The sequence below is a fragment of the Myxine glutinosa genome, chromosome 1 (assembly GCF_964187855.1).
Source record: "Myxine glutinosa chromosome 1, kmMyxGlut1.1, whole genome shotgun sequence".
NCBI lineage: Eukaryota > Metazoa > Chordata > Myxini > Myxiniformes > Myxinidae > Myxine > Myxine glutinosa.
The window spans coordinates 110,823,083-110,843,808 of NC_136261.1; the positions used below are offsets into that span (position 1 = coordinate 110,823,083).

General features: G+C 46.9%; 1 protein-coding gene across 2 annotated transcripts in view; it reads right to left on the bottom strand.

The window, feature by feature from the left end:
* Nucleotides 1–786: 786 nt before the first annotated feature.
* Nucleotides 787–20,726, bottom strand: part of LOC144891761 (uncharacterized) — a 32,867-nt gene continuing 12,927 nt past the window's right edge. For both annotated transcript variants that reach the window (XR_013623086.1, XM_078776049.1), the window contains exons 3-4: nt 5,038–5,181; nt 787–1,654 (exon numbers count right to left, since the gene is read on the bottom strand). Coding sequence is in view for 1 of the 2 variants with exons in the window: in XM_078776049.1 (XP_078632175.1) it covers nt 1,629–1,654; nt 5,038–5,181 (170 nt within the window). In the remaining variant the exon portion in view is untranslated. The remainder of the gene's footprint in view (nt 1,655–5,037; nt 5,182–20,726) is intronic.

A 20,726-nucleotide genomic window follows, 5' to 3' on the forward strand; every position in this document is an offset into this window, starting at 1 on the left:
CCTGCAACCCTCTTGTGGTTAAACTGCCAAAATCAAGACTCTCCGCTCACCTTCACTCCTTCATTCTTCTTTTGGCCCGCCTCTGGAACAAACTCCCTCACTCTCTTCAATCGCACTCCTCCCTCCAGGTCTTTAAAACAGCTGTTCGCCACCATCTCTTATCTTCCCCAATCCAAAACCTTGATCTTTTCTACCCCCGCTAATTTCACCCCAAATCCACTTTTTTGAAATACCAACTTCTTTGCTGAAAGTCCTTGGTGTCCTTGCATTTTATACCGATCCTGCCTCCCCCCAAGCCCTCTCCCTCCCACACATCTCCCGATGTCCCTGCTCTCAAATGTTGTGTTTGTGTGCTTCCTCCCCTTCTCTCCCCATCTTGTGTACCGGTCCCCTTTTTATATACTTTGTTTGATAAATGTTAGCTCTTTCACGAGCCTCGATTCTGTATATAAAAAAACAAAACAAACAAAAAAAAGTCTTCTTCTTCTTCTTCAAATAAAATGACCACACTCCACATTAACCCTCTTAATTGCGTTAATTCCGCCAAGACCCTTCAGGCCACCAATACCCCAAAAGACCCCGAAGGCCCAAAACATCCCGAAGACCCAAAGCACCCCGAAATGGTCAAAGATGCCGACCCCTCCGATACGACGTGCGGTGAAGCGCGCGGGGCGCGCCGAGTCACGCACGCTGGACGCTAGTATATATAAATAAATCAAGCACCCTTCCTTCGCCAATATATCCACACTTTTGAGTACAACATTAAATTTAAAAAAAACTCAAAAGTATTTTTACATTTTTTGATTTATTTCACGTTCAATTGCACATTCATCCAATAACCTGAAACACTACTTTTCCTTTTGCCATTTTATATGTGGAGGCATTCTCGAATAAATTCTAATTTATTGATCATTCGATCATTCATTCGTTCATTCATGTAAAGCTCTTCACAAAATGCAAACACCACATATAGAAAATACCTGGGGTGATATCCATATCCATGTCACATGTCACATGTCACATTCATTGCGTCACTGAGAACGTTATTATACGAGTAAAAACAAAAACTGATCATTCTCTGCACAAATGATTTCTTTTTTCATGAATAATCTTTGCTCTCTCTCATTGGGAAATGTTAAAGGTACAATTATTTTGTTTGCAATGACTGCAGCTTTAAAACTATTTCACAAGGCTGTAACAAATGACCCTTCGTCAATGGAGCGACCATATTGGGGAAGACGGAACACTATGGGGGGAGCACAAGAAAAATGGACACGGGCGGGCGGGCGGAATGCCCATTGCCCAAGCATTTATAACTTTGAAGGTAACGGAGCGAAAAGGTAACAGTTCGGTTAATGCCTTTTTTCCTCGATTCTTCTTGAAGACGAAAATGTTTTGAACAACCGCTGTTCAAGAATCACACGTCAAGCAACAATCATAACATCGACGTTCGACGTATTCATGATGTATAAAACCGCTGAATGAGGTGGATTTCATTTTTCCATTTCCATCGGTGGATGAGCATGAACACCAGGCAAGGTGGTGCCAGGACATCACCGGTCCTGGCACTGCCAAAACGAATCAATCACCCCGAAGGTAATCGAGATCAGGCCTCCATTCAAGCTACTTCACCACAGCACTGTTCTTGCCCAACCTGAAAGGAAGACAAGGACGACAACAATATTTCAGGGAATGTTGCATCATTTATCCTGAAATATCATTTGGCAACATTCAGAAAATGACTACCGACCGCCAACAAAAGATGCCCTGACATTTGACATCATGCGAGCTACCTATCGAGCCCTGATCTGGACACATGCAGGACAGGCATATCCTGACCTTCCTCCACCAGAGGAATGTGGATAGCACATCGATGGCGCGAAGTTAGTACCAAAGCTAATGAGCCTCGTACCTGTACCAGATGCCTGCCGCGAGTTAATAAGCTGTGGATGCCAGAGAAGTTGTGCATCGTCAAGATGCTCGTGTAAAAGCATGTCCGTCTCCATGCATTGGTGCATGTAAATGCGGACCAAGATGCACAAAGCCGGCAAACTCTCTGGCTGGTGATGAGACATCTGATTCAGAAGCAGATGATTCGACTAACCGATGGACTTTCAGATGCATTGTAATTACCGTATGGTGGACATTTAAGTGAATTGTGAACACTAGGGCATTGCCCGTACTATATCTATATCTAAAATTATATCCCCCCCCTCTATTTACATGCAATGGTTTGGTCCAAAGCGAACGGCTTCCGGAGTTTGGTAAAGAAATCGCCATCGCGTGCACAAACGCGCAGGAAAGCGAATGAATCGCAAATTCGTTTTTATTAGTTGTAAAACATAGTTTAACGCCAACATAGTTTGCAAACGTGAAATAAATGAATACGCTCTCAAATGTGCCATCCGAGGCAGAGTGTGCCCGCCACGTTCGGCACACGCGATAGTTCGCTGCTCTCTGATTGGTTGAATCGTTTTTTGGACATAGCTCGGTAAGTAATTGTCCGATGAATATGAAACCTTGAAAAGGCACATCCTCGGGTCCCCAGCAATATACCTGGCAAGTTAAAAGTATATCGGACCCGTGGTTGTCGAGAAACAGCGGTCACAGACAAACGTACAAACGTACAGACAGAGATTACTGGAATTATAGATAGACTAGGGCATTGCCCGTACGTGGGTGCCCGTTCCGTGGCCAAAAAAAAAAAAAAACGCTACCCGTACGCTCTACCCCGCCCGTACGCCCGTAAACAAAAAAAGCAACGCTCTTCGCTTCCGCCCTTCGCTCTGACTGAATTGGGAGAAATAATGCGCATAAGAAATCGAATTACGTACCGTAATGGCGGTCAGCTCGTAACGCGCTCAGCTCCGCTCGTCTCACATCGGCCACGCCTACGCAACAGAGCGTTCTGTGATTGGCTGCCGGAAGATAAGTCGTCACTGTCCGGAAGTTCGCAAATCGCAGTTAGGATGAATCGTTTTAATTTAATCGCAGTTTGAATTCGTTTTAAAACATAGTTTAACGGCAACATAGTTGAAAAGCCTTGCCTTGCTGCAAACAGCTGCTGCAAACAACAACAACATGGAAGGCTGCACTGTCCGGAAGTTGGCATATCGCAGTTACGATTATTTTAGTGTTAATGGCCAATTATTCAATTAGCGCCAACGTATTTTGGCTGTTTGCAATTTAATCGCAAGGAAAAGTAGAAAGAGAAGAGGGGAAAAAAGAAAAGCCTTGCATTAACGCATTAACGCTTGCATTGCATTAACGGTTCGGCACACGTGATAGCTCGCTGCTCTCTGATTGGTTGAAGCGTTTTTTGGACATAGCTCGGTAGGTACTTGTCCGATTAATTACAAACCTTGAAAAGGCACATCCTCGGGTCCCCAGCAATATACCTGGCAAGTTTCAAGTATATCGGACCCGTGGTTGTCGAGAAACAGCGGTCACAGACAAACACACAGACACACAGACACACAGACAGACACACAGAGATTGCTGGAATTATAGATAGATGATAGACATTAAAATGGATAGTTACCAAGATGGACATTCAAGTGAACTTTTATTTTGCTCGACATCTCAGTTAAATCATGAACATGATGGGCATTCAACTGAATAGAAAATATGATGGACATTCAAGTGAATTCTGATTTTGTTGGACAAACATTTAGTATTATGAAACACATTTGTATCTCCAAATGAAACATTTATGGTGTATTTTTGTGTTTGTGTGTATTATTCCACAGGTGGCCAAAATAATCTAAGGCATCTTTAATTCAGGTCTCTTTAGTCTTGATAATGTGCAATGCAGTCGCGAAAATCATGATATTTATCTCGATGTTATACCTGAAGTAATTGCCAATATCACATCGACTGTATCCAAACTTATGTTGTATGCATATTGCATATACCATGAAGAAAATAAGGGGGTACACTTCGGTTTTGCGGTATTAAACTCAGAAATATTAATATCAGATATATTTGTGTGGTATCATTATTTTGCACAGTGTACTGGGAAACTTTTAGAGTACACATTAAACCAATACCTTCGTTATTCTCTGTGTTATGAAGACAATTTATGATGTATCAAAATGTAAGACAAAATATACATTTCACCATTTTTACAGATTTCTTGACCCAGAGGTAACCGCAGATGTCACCGACAGCTGGGTTGCAGCTTCCATATTGTATGGAAGTACTCTGATCATTTTGACACCTCACACGACCCTCTATGTCCATTATTGGCAGAGTGATGTGTGATTTTAAGAATTCAAGAAAACGCGTTTGGACCCTGACACCGGCAGACATTAATCGCATTGTCGTAAACCCCCGCACACCGCGACAACTTGACAACCCTCCTAATGTGGTCCAAATGGGTGCACTTAATGAAATTATTGGGGATGTCGGTTTACACAAGGTGGGGGTGGGTGCAACGAAGTTTTAAAATATGGCCTATGGCCGCCATACGAACAACATTCACCCTAAATATTGGCCACGCGTGGGCGTGGCCTGTGCACGACCACATATACATGTCATGTAGGCCTACTCCCACAAGGGAGTGGCGCAGTTTAGGCTTGTCTGCGATTATTGGAGCCATTACCATTGCCTTCATCCATCATAATAAGAATGGAAATATTGTTCGAGTTTTTGGCCAATGCGCGTTATGCTGTCCCGAGGGCGGAATATTGACCTCGGCCGTTCGGCCCTCGGGACAACGTAGCTGCGTATTGGCCTGAAACCCAAGCAATATTATAATCTGACTATAATCCACCGACACCCACATTGCCAAGGTCACAATCACTGACATTTGTTTCGTGACATTCAAAGCACTATTAATATACCTACATGCCAACAAACCCAATAATAATATTGTATTGCAGAGTGTGCCTCGAAGTGCCAGGAAATGGCATCTAAGAGTTATTTTTTCAGGTCACTTTAATTTACCATAATTATTGTAGCTAATCTGAGCCACTGCCTAATCTGAGCCATAGTGCCGTGTCTGCATTCCTTAAAATTGTGACAAAGAACACTCACCACAAGCACTTGACCGCCTGGATGCTCCCCCGCAGCGTTGCATCTTCTCGGCAGATTGGTCGGCACGTCCACTTGTGTCAGCTGGCTGCAGAAACGGTGACGGGACAAAGTCGGGATGGGTTGGATTGTTCACCTCTTCTTCCCCTGTAGAAAGGACAATCAATTATTGTCAAATCAAACGTATGCAATCGATACGTTTACGATATTTTTGAACCATAATCATTGGGCAAACGCCGACCACTCCTATTGGGCTAGCCTTCAGCCTGAACCCGGACCCGAACCCCCCATCCCCGGTGACTTTCAACGTGGCACCGTCAAAGGATGCCACCTTTGCAACAAGTCAGTTCGTCAAATTTATGCCCGGTCGCAGCTGCCCACGGAGTGAAAAATACAATCTGGAGAGCCGATGAAGCCTCTCTTTTGAAACAGCCGGAAGTAATGAGACGGCCATGTTGGAGGGCCGATTGTTTGGACCAAGGGCACATTTGGAAGTAACATTTTGGAAGTGGGATGATGAAGTTGGAAAGAGGATTGACGAGAAGAGGAAGAAGTTCAAGGAGTGGCAGAAGGCAAAGGGTACGGGAGCAGAAACAGCAGAGCATGAAAGTTATAAGGCAGCCAGGAAGGCTGCAAAGAAAGAGGTAGCAAAGGCGCAGGAGGCATGTAGGAAAATGTTCGGAGAACGCTTGGATTCGGAAGAGGGTCAGAAAGCAGTATACAGGATTGCAAAGCAGATGGCGAAAGAGAGGTGTGATGTGATGGGGGTGAGTTGCTTGAAGGATGAAGTGGGACAAATCGTTGTCGACCCAGATGGAAATAAAGGAAGATGGAAAAGATATATGGAAATGCTGTTGAATACAGAGAATGAATGGGATGGCAACATAGAGAGTAACCCAGTTTTAGGACCGGCAGAGAAGATAACTGAGAAGGAAGTTGAGGAAGCGATAAAAGCAATGAAGGGTAGAAAAGCCGAAGGGCCGACGGGAGTTGTGGGAGATATGTTGAAGGCAGCAGGAAGTTGGGGTGTGAAGAGAATGACAGAGATCTGTAATCTGGTGGTGAAAGAAGGCTGCATTCCAGTGGATTGGGAACTGAGTACCTTCGTCCCTCTATACAAGGGGAAAGGTGACCCTCTGGAGTGTGGCTCGTACCGGGCGAAAAAGTTATTGGAGCATGGAATGAAGGTATTGGAAAGGGTGTTGTAGAGGAGGATAAGGAAGAAAGTGAAGATCGACGAAATGCAGTTTGGATTCATGCCAGGAAGAGGAACGACAGACGCGCTTTTCATTGTGAGGCAGTTGCAGGAGAAGTACATGGAGAAGAGGAAGAAGTTGTTTCTTGGGTTTGTTGATCTGGAGAAAGCATTCGATCGGGTTCCACGCAAAGTATTGACATGGGCATTGAGGATGTTAGGAGTGGAGGAATGGTTGATCAGAGTAGTGATGGCAATGTACAAAAGAGCCGCACAGCTGTAAGGACGAAGGACGGGAACAGTGGTGAGTTTGAGGTGAAGGTGGGAGTGCATCAGGGGTCGGTACTAAGTCCACTACTATTTGTAGCTGTGATGGAGGTGCTGGCTCAGAACGTAAAGGAGGGTTTACCATGGGAGTTGTTGTATGCAGATGATCTGGTGTTGATTGCGGAAAGTATGGATGGACTGAAGGAAAAGATGAACACGTGGAAGGAATGTATGGAGACAAAAGGTCTGAAGGTGAATATCGGAAAGACGAAGGTGATGGCAAGTGGTAAAGCATGTGGTGAGGTGGAAAGAACTGGGAAGTGGCCCTGTGCTGTGTGTAGGAAGGGTGTCGGAGTGAACTCCATTCAATGTACAATGTGCGCTGAGTGGGTTCATCAAAAATGTAGTGGTCTGAGAGGGTCATTAACCAGTGTGGCAGCTACATTCAAATGTAAGGTGTGCACAGAGGGAGCTGCAGATGGAGGAAATGTTGAGTTGGATCTTGGAGACGGCGTGAAGCTGGAAGGTGTGAAAACATTTTGCTACCTCGGAGACATGCTGAATGGAGAAGGTGGGTCAGACTCGGCAACGGTTGCTCGAGTGAGATGTGCATGGAAGAAGTTTCGGGAACTGAGTGGCGTGCTGATGATGAGGGGAGTGTCGTTGAAGCTGAAGGGAAAGGTGTATGCTGCATGTGTGAGAAGTGTTGTGATTTATGGGAGCGAGACATGGGTAATGAACGTCGAGCAGCAACGAAGGTTGGAAAGGGTGGAAATGCGAATGGTTCGACGGATGTGCGGAGTATCGGTGAGAGAGAGGAAGACAAATGATGAATTGCGAAAGATGATGGGAATAGAGCCTGTGATTGATGCTGTGAAGAGGAACAGGTTGAGATGGTTTGGTCATGTGTTGAGGAAGGATGAAAGTGACTGGTTGAGAAGAGTGATGGAAATGAATGTAGAAGGAAGCAGAGGACGGGGAAGACCGAGAAAGACTTGGCTAAAGATGGTGGAAGAAGAAATGCGGGCAAGGGGGTTAACAAGGAGAGATGCAGAAAATAGGGCAAAATGGAGAAGATTGTCATGGGGACTGCAAGGCTAACCCCCGCTCTAGCAGGGAAAATGGCCTTTAAAATGCATGTTGTTGACACGACCATGAAGAAGATTTTGCCTTGATAGGACAAATTCTAACTTCACTTGGTGGGGAAAGTTAACCTGAAGTTTCCAACTGAGCATAAATCTCTTTATATTCCTCATCACATCCTCATGGCAAAGATGGATCGCAACGATTTAAATGTCAGACAAGGAAGATTGGATGTGGGATTTCAACTGTGTACCAACACTCACTGACCTACTCCTTTTCAAACGCTGCTCCTGGAATCTTTGATTTATACAAAAAAGTACTGCAAGACAAGACAGCCGATTTAAGAGTGATAAAAATTAGCAAATCAGGAGGACCTGAGGAGATATGAGTGAAGTATGGACCTGCCTCGGTGAACATGGGGTTCAGGTCCTGAATAAACTATTTAACTGTGTTTTGATGAGAGGAAATCCAAAGGGAATGGAGGCAAAGCATTCTGGGAAAAACATTTCATAGTCCAGTTGCCAGATGCATATATTTTAGATAATTTAAGTTATTTAAGATAATATAATTTAAGTTAGATAATTTAAGTCCAACAACATGAAGTTGTGCACATAAAATGTTTTTAAATGGTTTCTGGTGATTTAAGGTCTCCTGAATCAGAAACTGCATCACAATACTCTGTCATCATGAAAGATGTTTTATATATATTGTTGCGGATATGAGGACTGTATTTTTTTTTGATTGTGTGCTTTATCATTATTATTATTATTGTTATTCTGCGCCTCCTGCCTCCGCCGGAGCTGTGTAAAGGTCAAAAGGGCGTCCCATAACTAGTCCACAAGCATACACGTCAGCCAATAATAGAATACCCCTGTTCGATAGTTATATCTTATTCTGTAGCGGTTACCGCTGGATGCACACATTCGCCTTGCACCGGCCAGAACACGGCCAGACGCGCCTCTCCCGGGCATGCCCGGACTCACTGTTCCCGGGCACGCCCGAACCTCCCGGGCACGCCCGGTCTCGTCTTTCCCGGGCATGCCCGCTCTCGCCTTTCCAGGGCTCGCCCAGAGCGTCCGGGCATGCCCGCTATCGCCTTTCCAGGGCTCGCCCAGAGCGTCCGGGCATGCCCGCTATCGCCTTTCCAGGGCTCGCCCAGAGCGTCCGGGCATGCCCGCTATCGCCTTTCCAGGGCTCGCCCAGAGCGTCCGGGCATGCCCGCTATCGCCTTTCCAGTGCTCGTCCAGAGCGCCCGGGCACGCCCAGCCTCGACTTGCCAGGCCGCAGCCAAACACGCCCGGGCAGGTCCAGACTCGCCTTTCCAAGGCTCGCCCTTGATACCCGGGCATGCCCGGTATAGCTTTTGCCGGGCAAACTTCCCGACATACAACAACAACACAACATGCATTTTAAAGGCCATTTTCCCTGCTAGAGCGGGGGTTAGCCTTGCGGTCCCCATGACAATCTTCTCCATTTTGCCCTATTTTCTGCATCTCTCCTTCTTAACCCCCTTGCCCGCATTTCTTCTTCCACCATCTTTAGCCAAGTCTTTCTCAGTCTTCCCCGTCTTCTACTTCCTTCTACATTCATTTCCATCATTCTTCTCAACCAGTCACTTTCATCCTTCCTCAACACATGAACAAACCATCTCAACCTGTACCTCTTCACAGCATCAATCACAGGCTCTATTCCCATCATCTTTCGCAATTTATCATTTGTCTTCCTCTCTCTCAACGATACTCCGCACATCCGTCGAACCATTCGCATTTCCACCCTTTCCAACCTTCGTTGCTGCTCTACGTTCATTACCCATGTCTCGCTCCCATAAATCATAACACTTCTCACACATGCAGCATACACCTTTCCCTTCAGCTTCAACGACACTCCCCTCATCATCAGCACGCCACTCAATTCCCGAAACTTCTTCCATGCACATCTCACTCGAGCAACCGTTGCCGAGTCTGATCCACCTTCTCCATTCAGCATGTCTCCGAGGTAGCAAAATGTTTTCACACCTTCCAGCTTCACGCCATCTCCAAGATCCAACTCAACATTTCCTCCATCTGCAGCTCCCTCTGTGCACACCTTACATTTGAATGTAGCTGCCACACTGGTTAATGACCCTCTCAGACCACTACATTTTTGATGAACCCACTCAGCGCACATTGTACACTGAATGGAGTTCACTCCGACACCCTTCCTACACACAGCACAGGGCCACTTCCCAGTTCTTTCCACCTCACCACATGCTTTACCACTTGCCATCACCTTCGTCTTTCCGATATTCACCTTCAGACCTTTTGTCTCCATACATTCCTTCCACGTGTTCATCTTTTCCTTCAGTCCATCCATACTTTCCGCAATCAACACCAGATCATCTGCATACAACAACTCCCACGGTAAACCCTCCTTTACGTTCTGAGCCAGCACCTCCATCACAGCTACAAATAGTAGTGGACTTAGTACCGACCCCTGATGCACTCCCACCTTCACCTCAAACTCACCACTGTTCCCGTCCTTCGTCCTTACAGCTGTGCGTGCTCTTTTGTACATTGCCATCACTACTCTGATCAACCATTCCTCCACTCCTAACTTCCTCAATGCCCATGTCAATACTTTGCGTGGAACCCGATCGAATGCTTTCTCCAGATCAACAAACCCAAGAAACAACTTCTTCCTCTTCTCCATGTACTTCTCCTGCAACTGCCTCACAATGAAAAGCGCGTCTGTCGTTCCTCTTCCTGGCATAAATCCAAACTGCATTTCGTCGATCTTCACTTTCTTCCTTATCCTCCTCTACAACACCCTTTCCAATACCTTCATTCCATGCTCCAATAACTTTATCGCTCGGTACGAGCCACACTCCAGAGGGTCACATTTCCCCTTGTATAGAGGGACGAGGGTACTCAGTTCCCAATCCACTGGAATGCGGCCTTCTTTCACCACCAGATTACAGATCTCTGTCATTCTCTTCACACCCCAACTTCCTGCTGCCTTCAACATATCTCCCACAACTCCCGTCGGCCCTCCCGCTTTTCTACCCTTCATTGCTTTTATCGCTTCCTCAACTTCCTTCTCAGTTATCTTCTCTGCCGGTCCTAAAACTGGGTTACTCTCTATGTTGCCATCCCATTCATTCTCTGTATTCAACAGCATTTCCATATATCTTTTCCATCTTCCTTTAATTCCATCTGGGTCGACAACGATTTGTCCCACTTCATCCTTCAAGCAGCTCACCCCCATCACATCACACCTCTCTTTCGCTATCTGCTTTGCAATCCTGAATACCGCTCTCTGACCCTCTTCCGAATCCAAGCGTTCTCCGAACATTTTCCTACATGCCTCCTGCGCCTTTGCTACCTCTTTCTTTGCAGCCTTCCTGGCTGCCTTATAACTTTCATGCTCAGCTGTTTCTGCTCCCGTACCCTTCGCCTTCTGCCACTCCTTGAACTTCTTCCTCTTCTTGTCAATCGTCTTTCCAACTTCATCATCCCACCACCATGTTTCCGAGTGCCTTGGTGGTCCTTTTGTCCATCCACATACCTCACCAACGGCTCCCAACAGACTAGCTTTCATTGACATCCAACCACTTTCAAGCTCAACCACATCATCCTCGACCCTACTCAGCCTCTCTTTTAATGCCTCCCTTACTGTCACCTCTTTCAACCTCCACACCTTCATTCTCGGTTGGTACTTCACCCGCCGAGCTCTCCTCGCACCTTTCACCCTTACGTCGCAGACAACCAAGTGGTGCTGTGAAACAGCCTCCTCCCCCGGGATCACCTTTGTGTCTCGGAGGTGCCCCCTATCTCGCCTACGCACCATCAGGTAGTCAACGGTTGTCGTCGACCCACCTGACGTGTATGTAACAAGCTTATTATCCTCTTTCTGGAACTGAGTATTACAAATCAACAAATCAGCTCCATCAGCAAACTCCAAAATCCTTTCACCTTCTCCATTTCTCACACCATATCCGTAACCCCCATGAACTCCTTCAAAACCATCCATACTCCTTCCCACATGTCCATTTAGGTCTCCTCCTACCACAACAACTTCCTCATCTTTCACGTTTTCCATCAGCTTCTCTATCGCACACCAGAACATGTCCTTCTCTTCATCGCTCCGACCAACCTGCGGAGCATATCCCGAGATGACGTGCACCAAGAGCTTTCCAATCATCATTTTCACCATCATCAACCTATCACTCACTCTAGTCACACTCACCACACTGTCTACAAACTCCTCAGAAAACAGGACACCAACACCATTCATGCCCTCCAGGCACCCTTGCCACACAAACTTGTATTTCTGTCCCTGCCTACCCTTCACCATTCTCACACCACTTCCCTTCCATCTCGTCTCTTGCACACAACATATGTCCACTCTTCTTCTGACCAATACTTCCACCACTTCTCCTGATCTCCCTGTCATTGTCCCTACATTCCATGTCCCAAACCTCAGAAACCGATCTCCACTTCGGGCTGTACCCTGCCCACATGTAGTTGTAATTGTCATGGTTCTCTTTTTGAGGCAATGTTTTTTTTTTTTTATGGCCGGATGCCTTTCCCGACGCCAACCCACTTAGTCGCCTCCTACGACACGCAGGGATACGGCGTACCTATTCTTATCCAGGGTACACACTGGGAAACGTTTAAAACATGGAAATCCTGGGGGGGGGGGGGGGGGGGGGTTAACACCGCTGCGGTTTAAACATATTTAAAGAAATATTTCAACAAAACCATGAAAACAATCTGGGAAAAGTCTCTAAGTGAGAACGTGGATTTGAGAAAGCAGGAGCAGAGGTGAAAGAACAAACGAGAATATAGGGGGCGGGGCACAAGTCGAGACGAGGAGGCCGCACGAGACACCAGGCCGCACGAGGCGCGGACAAAGAAACGACTAATTACACACAAATTTGCAACAACTACAAAACCAAAACCAAATAGAAACACACAATAACACATACACAACAAAATACGCAGCGGAAATTTGACAAAGAAACGAACGGGAAAACACTCAAACTTTGATGCCGTGGAGAGATCAAAGCAAGCCCCGTCGCTCGAGGGACCGGAAGCGGATTTGGGAACTTCACGATTGGGAACAAACTTCCCGACATAAATGTGTATATATATTGCTGCCCGATAAACGGGCTTTTGAGAGTACCCGAGTGTGATACATTTATTAAACCTACTCGGACGAATTTCCATCTTTGGTCGCGTCAATTCTTTCAACTCGCGTTGGAGCACAGCTCCTTCAATTCTGTGTTTTAGGGTAAGGCTGTGTCTCCCATTAATAGAAATACTCCATTGCACCAGTGAAAGAGATAGATTCCCTTCATTCCCACTCCCAAAACTTCCATTCCCATTGCCAATTACCTCCCTTCCAATTGCCAACTGCATTTTGGGCGGTTTTCCCTTCATCCGCCATTGACCACGAGGCAGGGTTGGGGAAGAAAGGCGTGCCTCCACCTCGTCATAGAGGGGAGGAGTGAGCCAGCCCCACTCGACCAACCATGAACAAGGGGTTTGGCTTGAGAGGGCGGAGAGAGAACGTTTGGGGGAGGTTCGCAAAGGTTGAGGGGCGGGGCCTATATAACCCACGGCGGGGCGTTTCCGAAAAGAGATGCGCTTTGAGTAGAGTCGAGGAGGGAGGAGATCAGAAGACAGGAAGGCCTTGAGTTGGACTAAGCAAGAGAGGAAGTTGTTGGACTGGGTGGGACTAAGAAAGAGAGAGAAAGAGTCCTGAAGCTTGTGAGGGAAGGAGAGAGAACCCGTCACACCAACCCTCCACCAAGCTCCGCGTTGGCTCCACCAAGCGTTCACCTCCACCAAGGCTCCACCAAGCTCCGCGTTGGCTCCACCAAGGCTCCACCAAGTTCCGTGTTGGCTCCACCAAGCGTTCACCTCCACCAAGGCTCCACCAAGCTCTGTGTTGGCTCCACCAAGCGTTCACCTCCACCAAGGCTCCACCAAGCTCCGCGTTGGCTCCACCAAGCGTTCACCTCCACCAAGGCTCCACCAAGCTCCGCGTTGGCTCCACCAAGCGTTCACCTCCAGCCATCCACCTCCTGCCATTCCTGTCATTCCCCGCGTGAGTCTGTCTTTTGTTTGTTCTGTCCTGGGTTAATTAAGACTGTAGGTAAGCTAGTATTTGCACTGTGTCACCTGCGTCTTATGTGTTGTAAATAAACGTGACTGCTTTCTTTTTGCTTGTGTGTATAATAAATCCTGTTATTCCTCCGTACTCTGTTTTCTTCTCTCTTCCTCTTTACATTCGGTCGCTTTAGAGGTTTCCCGATTGAATACCTGTGGCGCGATCTGGTCAACGTTCAGGAAGTCGGGCCAATCGGGGATCCTGTAACGGTCGCGGTTGACCATCCGCTCGGCCCAAAGTAACATCTTGTCCGCGACCCGTAACAATATATATATATATAGATATTTTAAAAATACCGGGATCGAGTCTTAAGACGTCTCCTTTTTCAGGAGTAGAGGAAATGAAGTTTGGCACCATTCCACCCACAACTTATACTCCTTTATTAACAATCTTCGTGCGAAATAAGTTGTATAAGCACAAAGTAGAAAAATAATAGCTTCGCAATAAATTTAATTTCTGTCGACAGAGGTCAAAAGGTCATCTAAATTGGCAGAAGCCCAACATTGTGTTAAAAAAAATTTGTTTTGGTAAAATTCTTGAAAAGTTTATTTTGAAAATAATGTTACGTTTGTGGGGGGAGGGTGGGCAGTAGGCAATACCTTAGCCCAGGTAGATTTGCATAGATAGTGTGCTCTGATTGTCATGAAGAAGAAGAAGCCCCATGTATCATAAGTAGGGATCCGGTAGACCGTATGTCGTGCAAGAGCGTATTTTCGTTCCCATCACGAGGGGTGGGGTTATGTTAATTGGTGAAGGACTATGGGTAATTAATCCCTTGTATGTAATGGCCTCTGTTATTTTCCTCTGTTTCTTATGACACCAGCAACACACACAGATAGCCAGGCAATCACGCATTTATAACACTAAATAAAAACCAACTGGAAGCAGGACATTGAAAACTACCACTGATACCACCGACCTGGTGAGCACACAGGCACAGGAGGTCCGGGAGGCGACGCCCTGAAGAGCAGTGATTGGTCCGGGATTGATTGGCGCAAGGACTGCTAAGATGGGATTAGTGATTGGTGGAGTAGGCACGGATGAAGTCAGAGCATTGAGTTTAAAATAACGCTCTCCCCGACATTTTTTCCTCTTTGCTGTCCCTCTAGAAGACAAAAGACGTTGTTCCGACATTTTCTGCCCCTTACACCCGGGAGATCATAGCGAACGGTGGCATTTTTGCTCTCTTGCGTTGGGCATTGGTGCTGTGCAGTCAGCATTTCATATCCGTAACTTTGGGTTTTGACGATCGTGAGGAAAGGCGGTCGTGGCTTGTGGACTCTGGCACGCTTGGCCGTGGCTTTGTGATGGCTGAGGGCCATGCCGAGTGAACCGGAGAGGCGGCGGTGCTGTGTGGAGCAGAGACGAGTGAACGGGCGCGGCCTGCTCGCTGCGCACTCGACAGCTAGAGGGGTGACCTGTGCACGGAGGCCTGGTTCCTGCTCGCGTGCTGCACGACAAAGCGTGCTGTTCCCGCCAAGGACGCGGGGGTTTGGACGATTCCTAACGAGGTTTAAGAGCAGATCGGAGCTATGTGCCCACTAAACAAACACACATTTTTTACTTTCGTTCTTTTATATTTCCCTATGTGTGTATTTGAGTCTGTCTGGGGACGTCCCATTTAGGATATTAGTTTAACGTGAATTTTTTTGTTGCTGGCATTTATTTTCAATAAACCTGTATATTTTGAACATTTTAATTGTGTGTCGGTTTGAGTTAATTGTTGCAGGTTCAAAGACTGCTGGTGGACCCCGACTTCCCCCCCCCCTCCCCCCCAGCCCCACCACCCACTCTTCCCCCGTGCGTATAATGAAGGTGCGCCATAGGATTGAACGCCTTGGAGTTAAAGCTCGTTTGGTCATCTGTGTCGCCCTGCGGTGTTCACGACAGGGCAGACACGACAATAACATTACCCCGTACCCCTCCATCTACCAAATGGTACACCTGGACACTCACCTTTCTGAGAAACCTCAGAGGAGATTTCCAGGAATGCCTCATTCTGAGATGTGGGAAAACCCCCAAAATATTCCACATTGAAAAGAAAGGAATCCTGATCAAGTTGCTGTTGATGTAAGAGAATAACTATTTTTACTCCGATAAATGTATTTTGATTATTGTTCTTTGAACAAATACAGGTTTGTAACATTTATCCCACAAATCGATCAACTTGTCCTATTTAAGGACGCTCAAATTAATTCTTGTGGAGCCCTGCTTGTTATTGAACGTACGAGGAAGATAATCAATTCAGTTCTTGTGAGATGTTATTGGGGAATATTGGATCAAGAGTGGACATGGGGTGCAAATTATTGTCAATAACTAAGTAAATAACGTCAATTGTGGTTATACACCTGTTATGGGAATTTCCCATTGATTTCAATGAAAGTTAAATACATGTGTTGACAAATATTGCAAAACAAATCAATGTAACTTATCAATGAAATATTTTACATGCATTGGGTCTTGACCCGCTCCATCCTCGGTGAAAGTACTTTCGTCTAAGATTGCACTTGTAAATGATTCGGTCAAATCGTGAAGAATTTTCTTTCTTTGTTACCTCCGCCACCAAAGGTGGATGGGGGTTATGTTTTTACCCCTGTTTGTTTGTTTGTGAACACGATATCTCAAAAAGTTGTGGACGGATTCGGACAAAATTTGGCAGTGAGGTAGTGTATGTGACAAAGACGAAATGATTAGATTTTGGTAAAGATCCGGATTCGGCTACGAGAATGTTTTACGTGATCCTTCACCATTGAGAGATGGGGTCAGAAACGGTACATAGCAGGATATCTCAAAAAGTTATGGACGGATTTTGACGAAACAGATTGCACAGGTTGTGTGTGTGACAAGGAAGAATCGATTCAATTTTGCTGAAGATCCGGATCCGACGAGTCACATTTTTTAAAGTGATTCGTCACCAATGGGAGATTGGGCCAAAAACGATTTTGTTTCACAAACGATTTGCCAAAAACGACAAAAACGATTAATGGGAAAAACGATACAGCAGGAAATCTCCAAAAGTTGTGGACGGATGATTTTGATTAAATGTGATTCTGTATTGTGATTTTCTGGTCTACTCTGGGATACAAAACGTAAACTATCCACCTGGCAGAGGTATGCTCTATACTGAGTGCCGTTCTCGTGAATTCAGTCTGCATTTGATGGGCCAGCGTACTCCTGACCACTTGCGCACAAGACGGAAAGCGAAGCGGGTTCCTTTAGTGGATCCGACCGTCATGTTTGAATAGAGTTTGGACGTTTGGGCGATTTGGTAGGTCTCGACCGGCGATTGTAGGACCGAAAGATCCATGAGGGTGAGAGTGGATCACGTGCAGGGTCGTGTTCTCTAAATTGCTGGATTCCTTTCTTGAAGTTTTACTCTTTGGTCCAGCATGAATTTTATGGGTTCTTGAGGTTCCCGTCAGTGGTTGGGGTGAGCACAACGACCAAGGTCAGTGGATATGTTGAGGGCAAGGGGTATTGCTCTCATGGTGGTGGATCGTGGCACTGGGGGCCATCTCTTCCCTTCCCTTGGCTGGTGATCTCATGTGACTTCACACATCTGCAGAGTTCCCTCCGGGTCATACTCCTCCTTACATCCTGTGAGATGGGGTAGGGGTTGAGCAGAGGCAGCCTCACTGAACCTTCTCGGGTGAGCCAGCTAAGGGAAGGGTGCATTTTCGCGATGCCCACCCACCAACGTTGAGCTGTGATCCAGGGTCGTGTGGTCCATCGTATACTTTTCATCAACCATTTTGGATAAACACATTTCTATCCGTTCAAAAACATACAGAACGAGAAAGAGCAATTAATGGTTGCACACCCTCGCTTGGACTTTCTACCTCTGCCATCGAAGGTGGATGGAGGTCTGTATTTTTTTTTTTTTGTTTGTTTGTTTGTTTGCAAGATCGAGGCTCGTGAAAGAGCGAACATTAATCACACAGAAAGACAAACCGACACACAAACATATAACATCGGGAGCGGTAGACAAGATGGGGAGAGAGGGGGAAGGACACAATCACAACATTTGAGAGCAGGGACCGAGAGACATGGAGACATCGAGAGATCTGAGGGAGGGCGAGGGCTTTGGGGGAGGGCATGGGAAGGGGGAGGGGGGGTGGGAGAGGTATAAAACATATGGACACGGCCAGGACTTCCAGGAAAGAAGTTGGAATTTCAAACAAGGTGGATCTGGGGTGAATTAGCAGGGGTAGAAAAGATCAAGGTTTTGGATGGGGGAAGATAGGAGATGGTGGTGAACAGCTGTTTTAAAGACCTGGAGGGAGGAGTGGGATTGAAGGGAGTGAGGGAGTTTGTTCCAGAGGCGGGAGAAAAGAGGAATGAAAGAGTGAAGGTGAGCAGAGAGCCGAGATTTCGGCAGTTTAACCATCAGAGGGTTGCTGGCAGATCTTGTGCGACCTGTAGGAATATTTGGAGGACAGAGCACAGAGAGAGCTGGGGATGCAAGGCCGGAGAGGAGTCGGTAGAAGACAGAAAGACCACCTACCTGCTTGCGGTGAGTGAGTGAAAGGCCCTCAGAGATAGCTTCATCGCAGGAGATTCCAATAATTCTGAAAGCTTTGGTTTCAACAGCGTGAAGCCGAGCTAGGTGTGAGGCAAGAGCACCGGCCCATAGGGGAGAACAGTATTCCATTGAGCTGCGGATGAAAGCCTTGTATGTGGTGAGGAGCTCAGGTGTGCCGAGGAAGGACTTCGCACGACGGAGGATGCCCAGTCGGCGACTGGCTTTGGAGGCCAGCTTGGAAATGTGGTTTTCCCAAGAAAGATCATGGCAGATAGTGAGACCCAAAAGCTTGAGCGACAGAACTTCTTGGAGAGGATTGTTGAGAAAGTAGATGGGAGGGTTGTCCAGTCGATCTTTTCGGAGAGACATAGTAAGAGTGTGGGATTTGTCAGGATTGAAAGACATGTTCCACTTGTTTGACCAGTCTGTGATTTTGTCCAAGTCTTCAGAGAGTGAGGAGGCTGCAGACTGCCGATCTGAGGGAAGAGCAATGGAGCGGCAGAGAGTGGAGTCATCAGCAAAAAGATAGAGAGGATTTTCAAGTGAGTCAGAGAGATCATTGATGAAGACCAGAAAAAGCACAGGGCCCAGAACACTGCCTTGGGGCACTCCAGCCTGAACAGGAAGAGGAGATGAGAGAACCCCATTCAGGGCCACACGTTGACGATGACTAGAGAGGAAGTCAGCCAGCCATACGTGGAGATTTCCATGGATACCAAAGGAGGAGAGTTTGGTGAGCAGAGCGGGGTGCCAGACCGTATCGAAGGCACGTGATATGTCGAGGGAGACAGCTCTAATTTCCTGTTTGGCATTGAGGACCTCCATCCATTGTTGAGACAGCAGAAGCAGCATGTCCAGAGTAGCGTGACCTGGTCTGAAACCAAATTGATGCTCAGAGATCAAGCCATTGGAGAAGAGGAAAGATTTCATATCCGAAGCAATGATGGATTCCATGACTTTGCTGATAATTGGGAGAAGGCTGATTGGTCTGTCGTTGCTAGGATCTGTTTTTGCACCTTTTTTGTGCAAAGCGGTGATGTTGGCCGATTTCCAAGCAGATGGCAGTTGACCTTGAGCAAAAGAGAGGGTGAAGAGAACAGAGAGAGGGTGAGATAGAGCGGCAGAGCAGGATTTTAGGACCCGTGGGCTGATGCCGTCGGGTCCAGTTGCAGAATCAGAGTCGAGGGTTGACAAACTTTTCCACCTTGTCAGGAGGAAAGGACACGGAGTCCAGGAGCAGCTGGGTACGACTGGGTATGGTGGGTACAGAGAGGGATGGGTTTGGGACACAAGATTTAGAGGCAAACACAGAGTTGAGGCATTCAGCTTTTTCACGTGCGGAGTCAGCTGTGTAGCCGTTTGAGGTAAGGGAGGGGATGGAGGAGGAACAAACACCAGAAACGGATTTGACCAGACACCACCAGGTTTTGGAAGAGGGAGACAGATAAGAGAGTTCGGTCTTGAGAACGGAGAGATATTGTTTCCTGGCTCTCATGAGGGTGGACACACACTTGTTTCGGGCTTTGTGAAAGGAAATGAGATTTCCTTCCGTTGGATTTGCTTTCCAGGAGACGAAGGCAAGTTGTTTCTGGGCAACAGCCTCACCACAAGATTCCGTGTACCATGGACGGGAGGAAGGGTATGACAACTGAAGACGAGATGGGATAAATCTGTGCATGAGGGAGAGCAATTTACTTTGGAAGAATTCCCAGGATGAGTTGATGTCAGAGGTGGTAGAGATGGGAGACCAGTCCAGATGATTGATGGCTGCTTGAAGACCGTGCCAGTTGGCCTGAGTGAAATGCCAGACTCGTCGACGCTGAGCAGGCTCCCCGAGAATGGTCAGAGAGATGTCCACTTTAACAAGGACATGATCAGATGATCCGATTGGTGCAGAAGAGGAGCAGCAGACATTTTCAGGGAAGTTAGTCAGTACCAAGTCGAGAAGAGAAGATGCTCCGTTGACTGAGATCCGGGTCGGGAAATTGACAGATTGTGTCAGTCCCAGTGAGTCGCAGACGTCCTTTGCTGAGGAGCCATGGCTGGTGAGGGAGGTACCCACACCCAGCCAACTGGAATGACGACAGTTGAAATCACCACATATGAGGAAGAGAGAGTTGGGATGAGTAGATAGAAGTTGGTCCATATTATCAGACAGCGAGATGTAGATGGAGTCATCACTGTTTGGTGGACGGTACAACACACATATGAACAAGAGGTGGGAGCAAAGGGGAAGCCGTAGCCAGAGGTATTCCTGGGGGTGAGGTGGAGAGAGTACAGTGCAGGGCGAGTGAGGACGAGAGTTTTTGATAAAGATAGCAACCCCACCTCCAGGACGAGGCTCAGGTCTATCATACCGGAGGAGGGAGTAACCCGGGAGAGATACTAAGGAATCAGAGACATCATGAAGGAGGAAAGTTTCTGTTAAGCAGATCATGTCTGGTTTGACAGAAGCAACCTGTATGGAGAGAT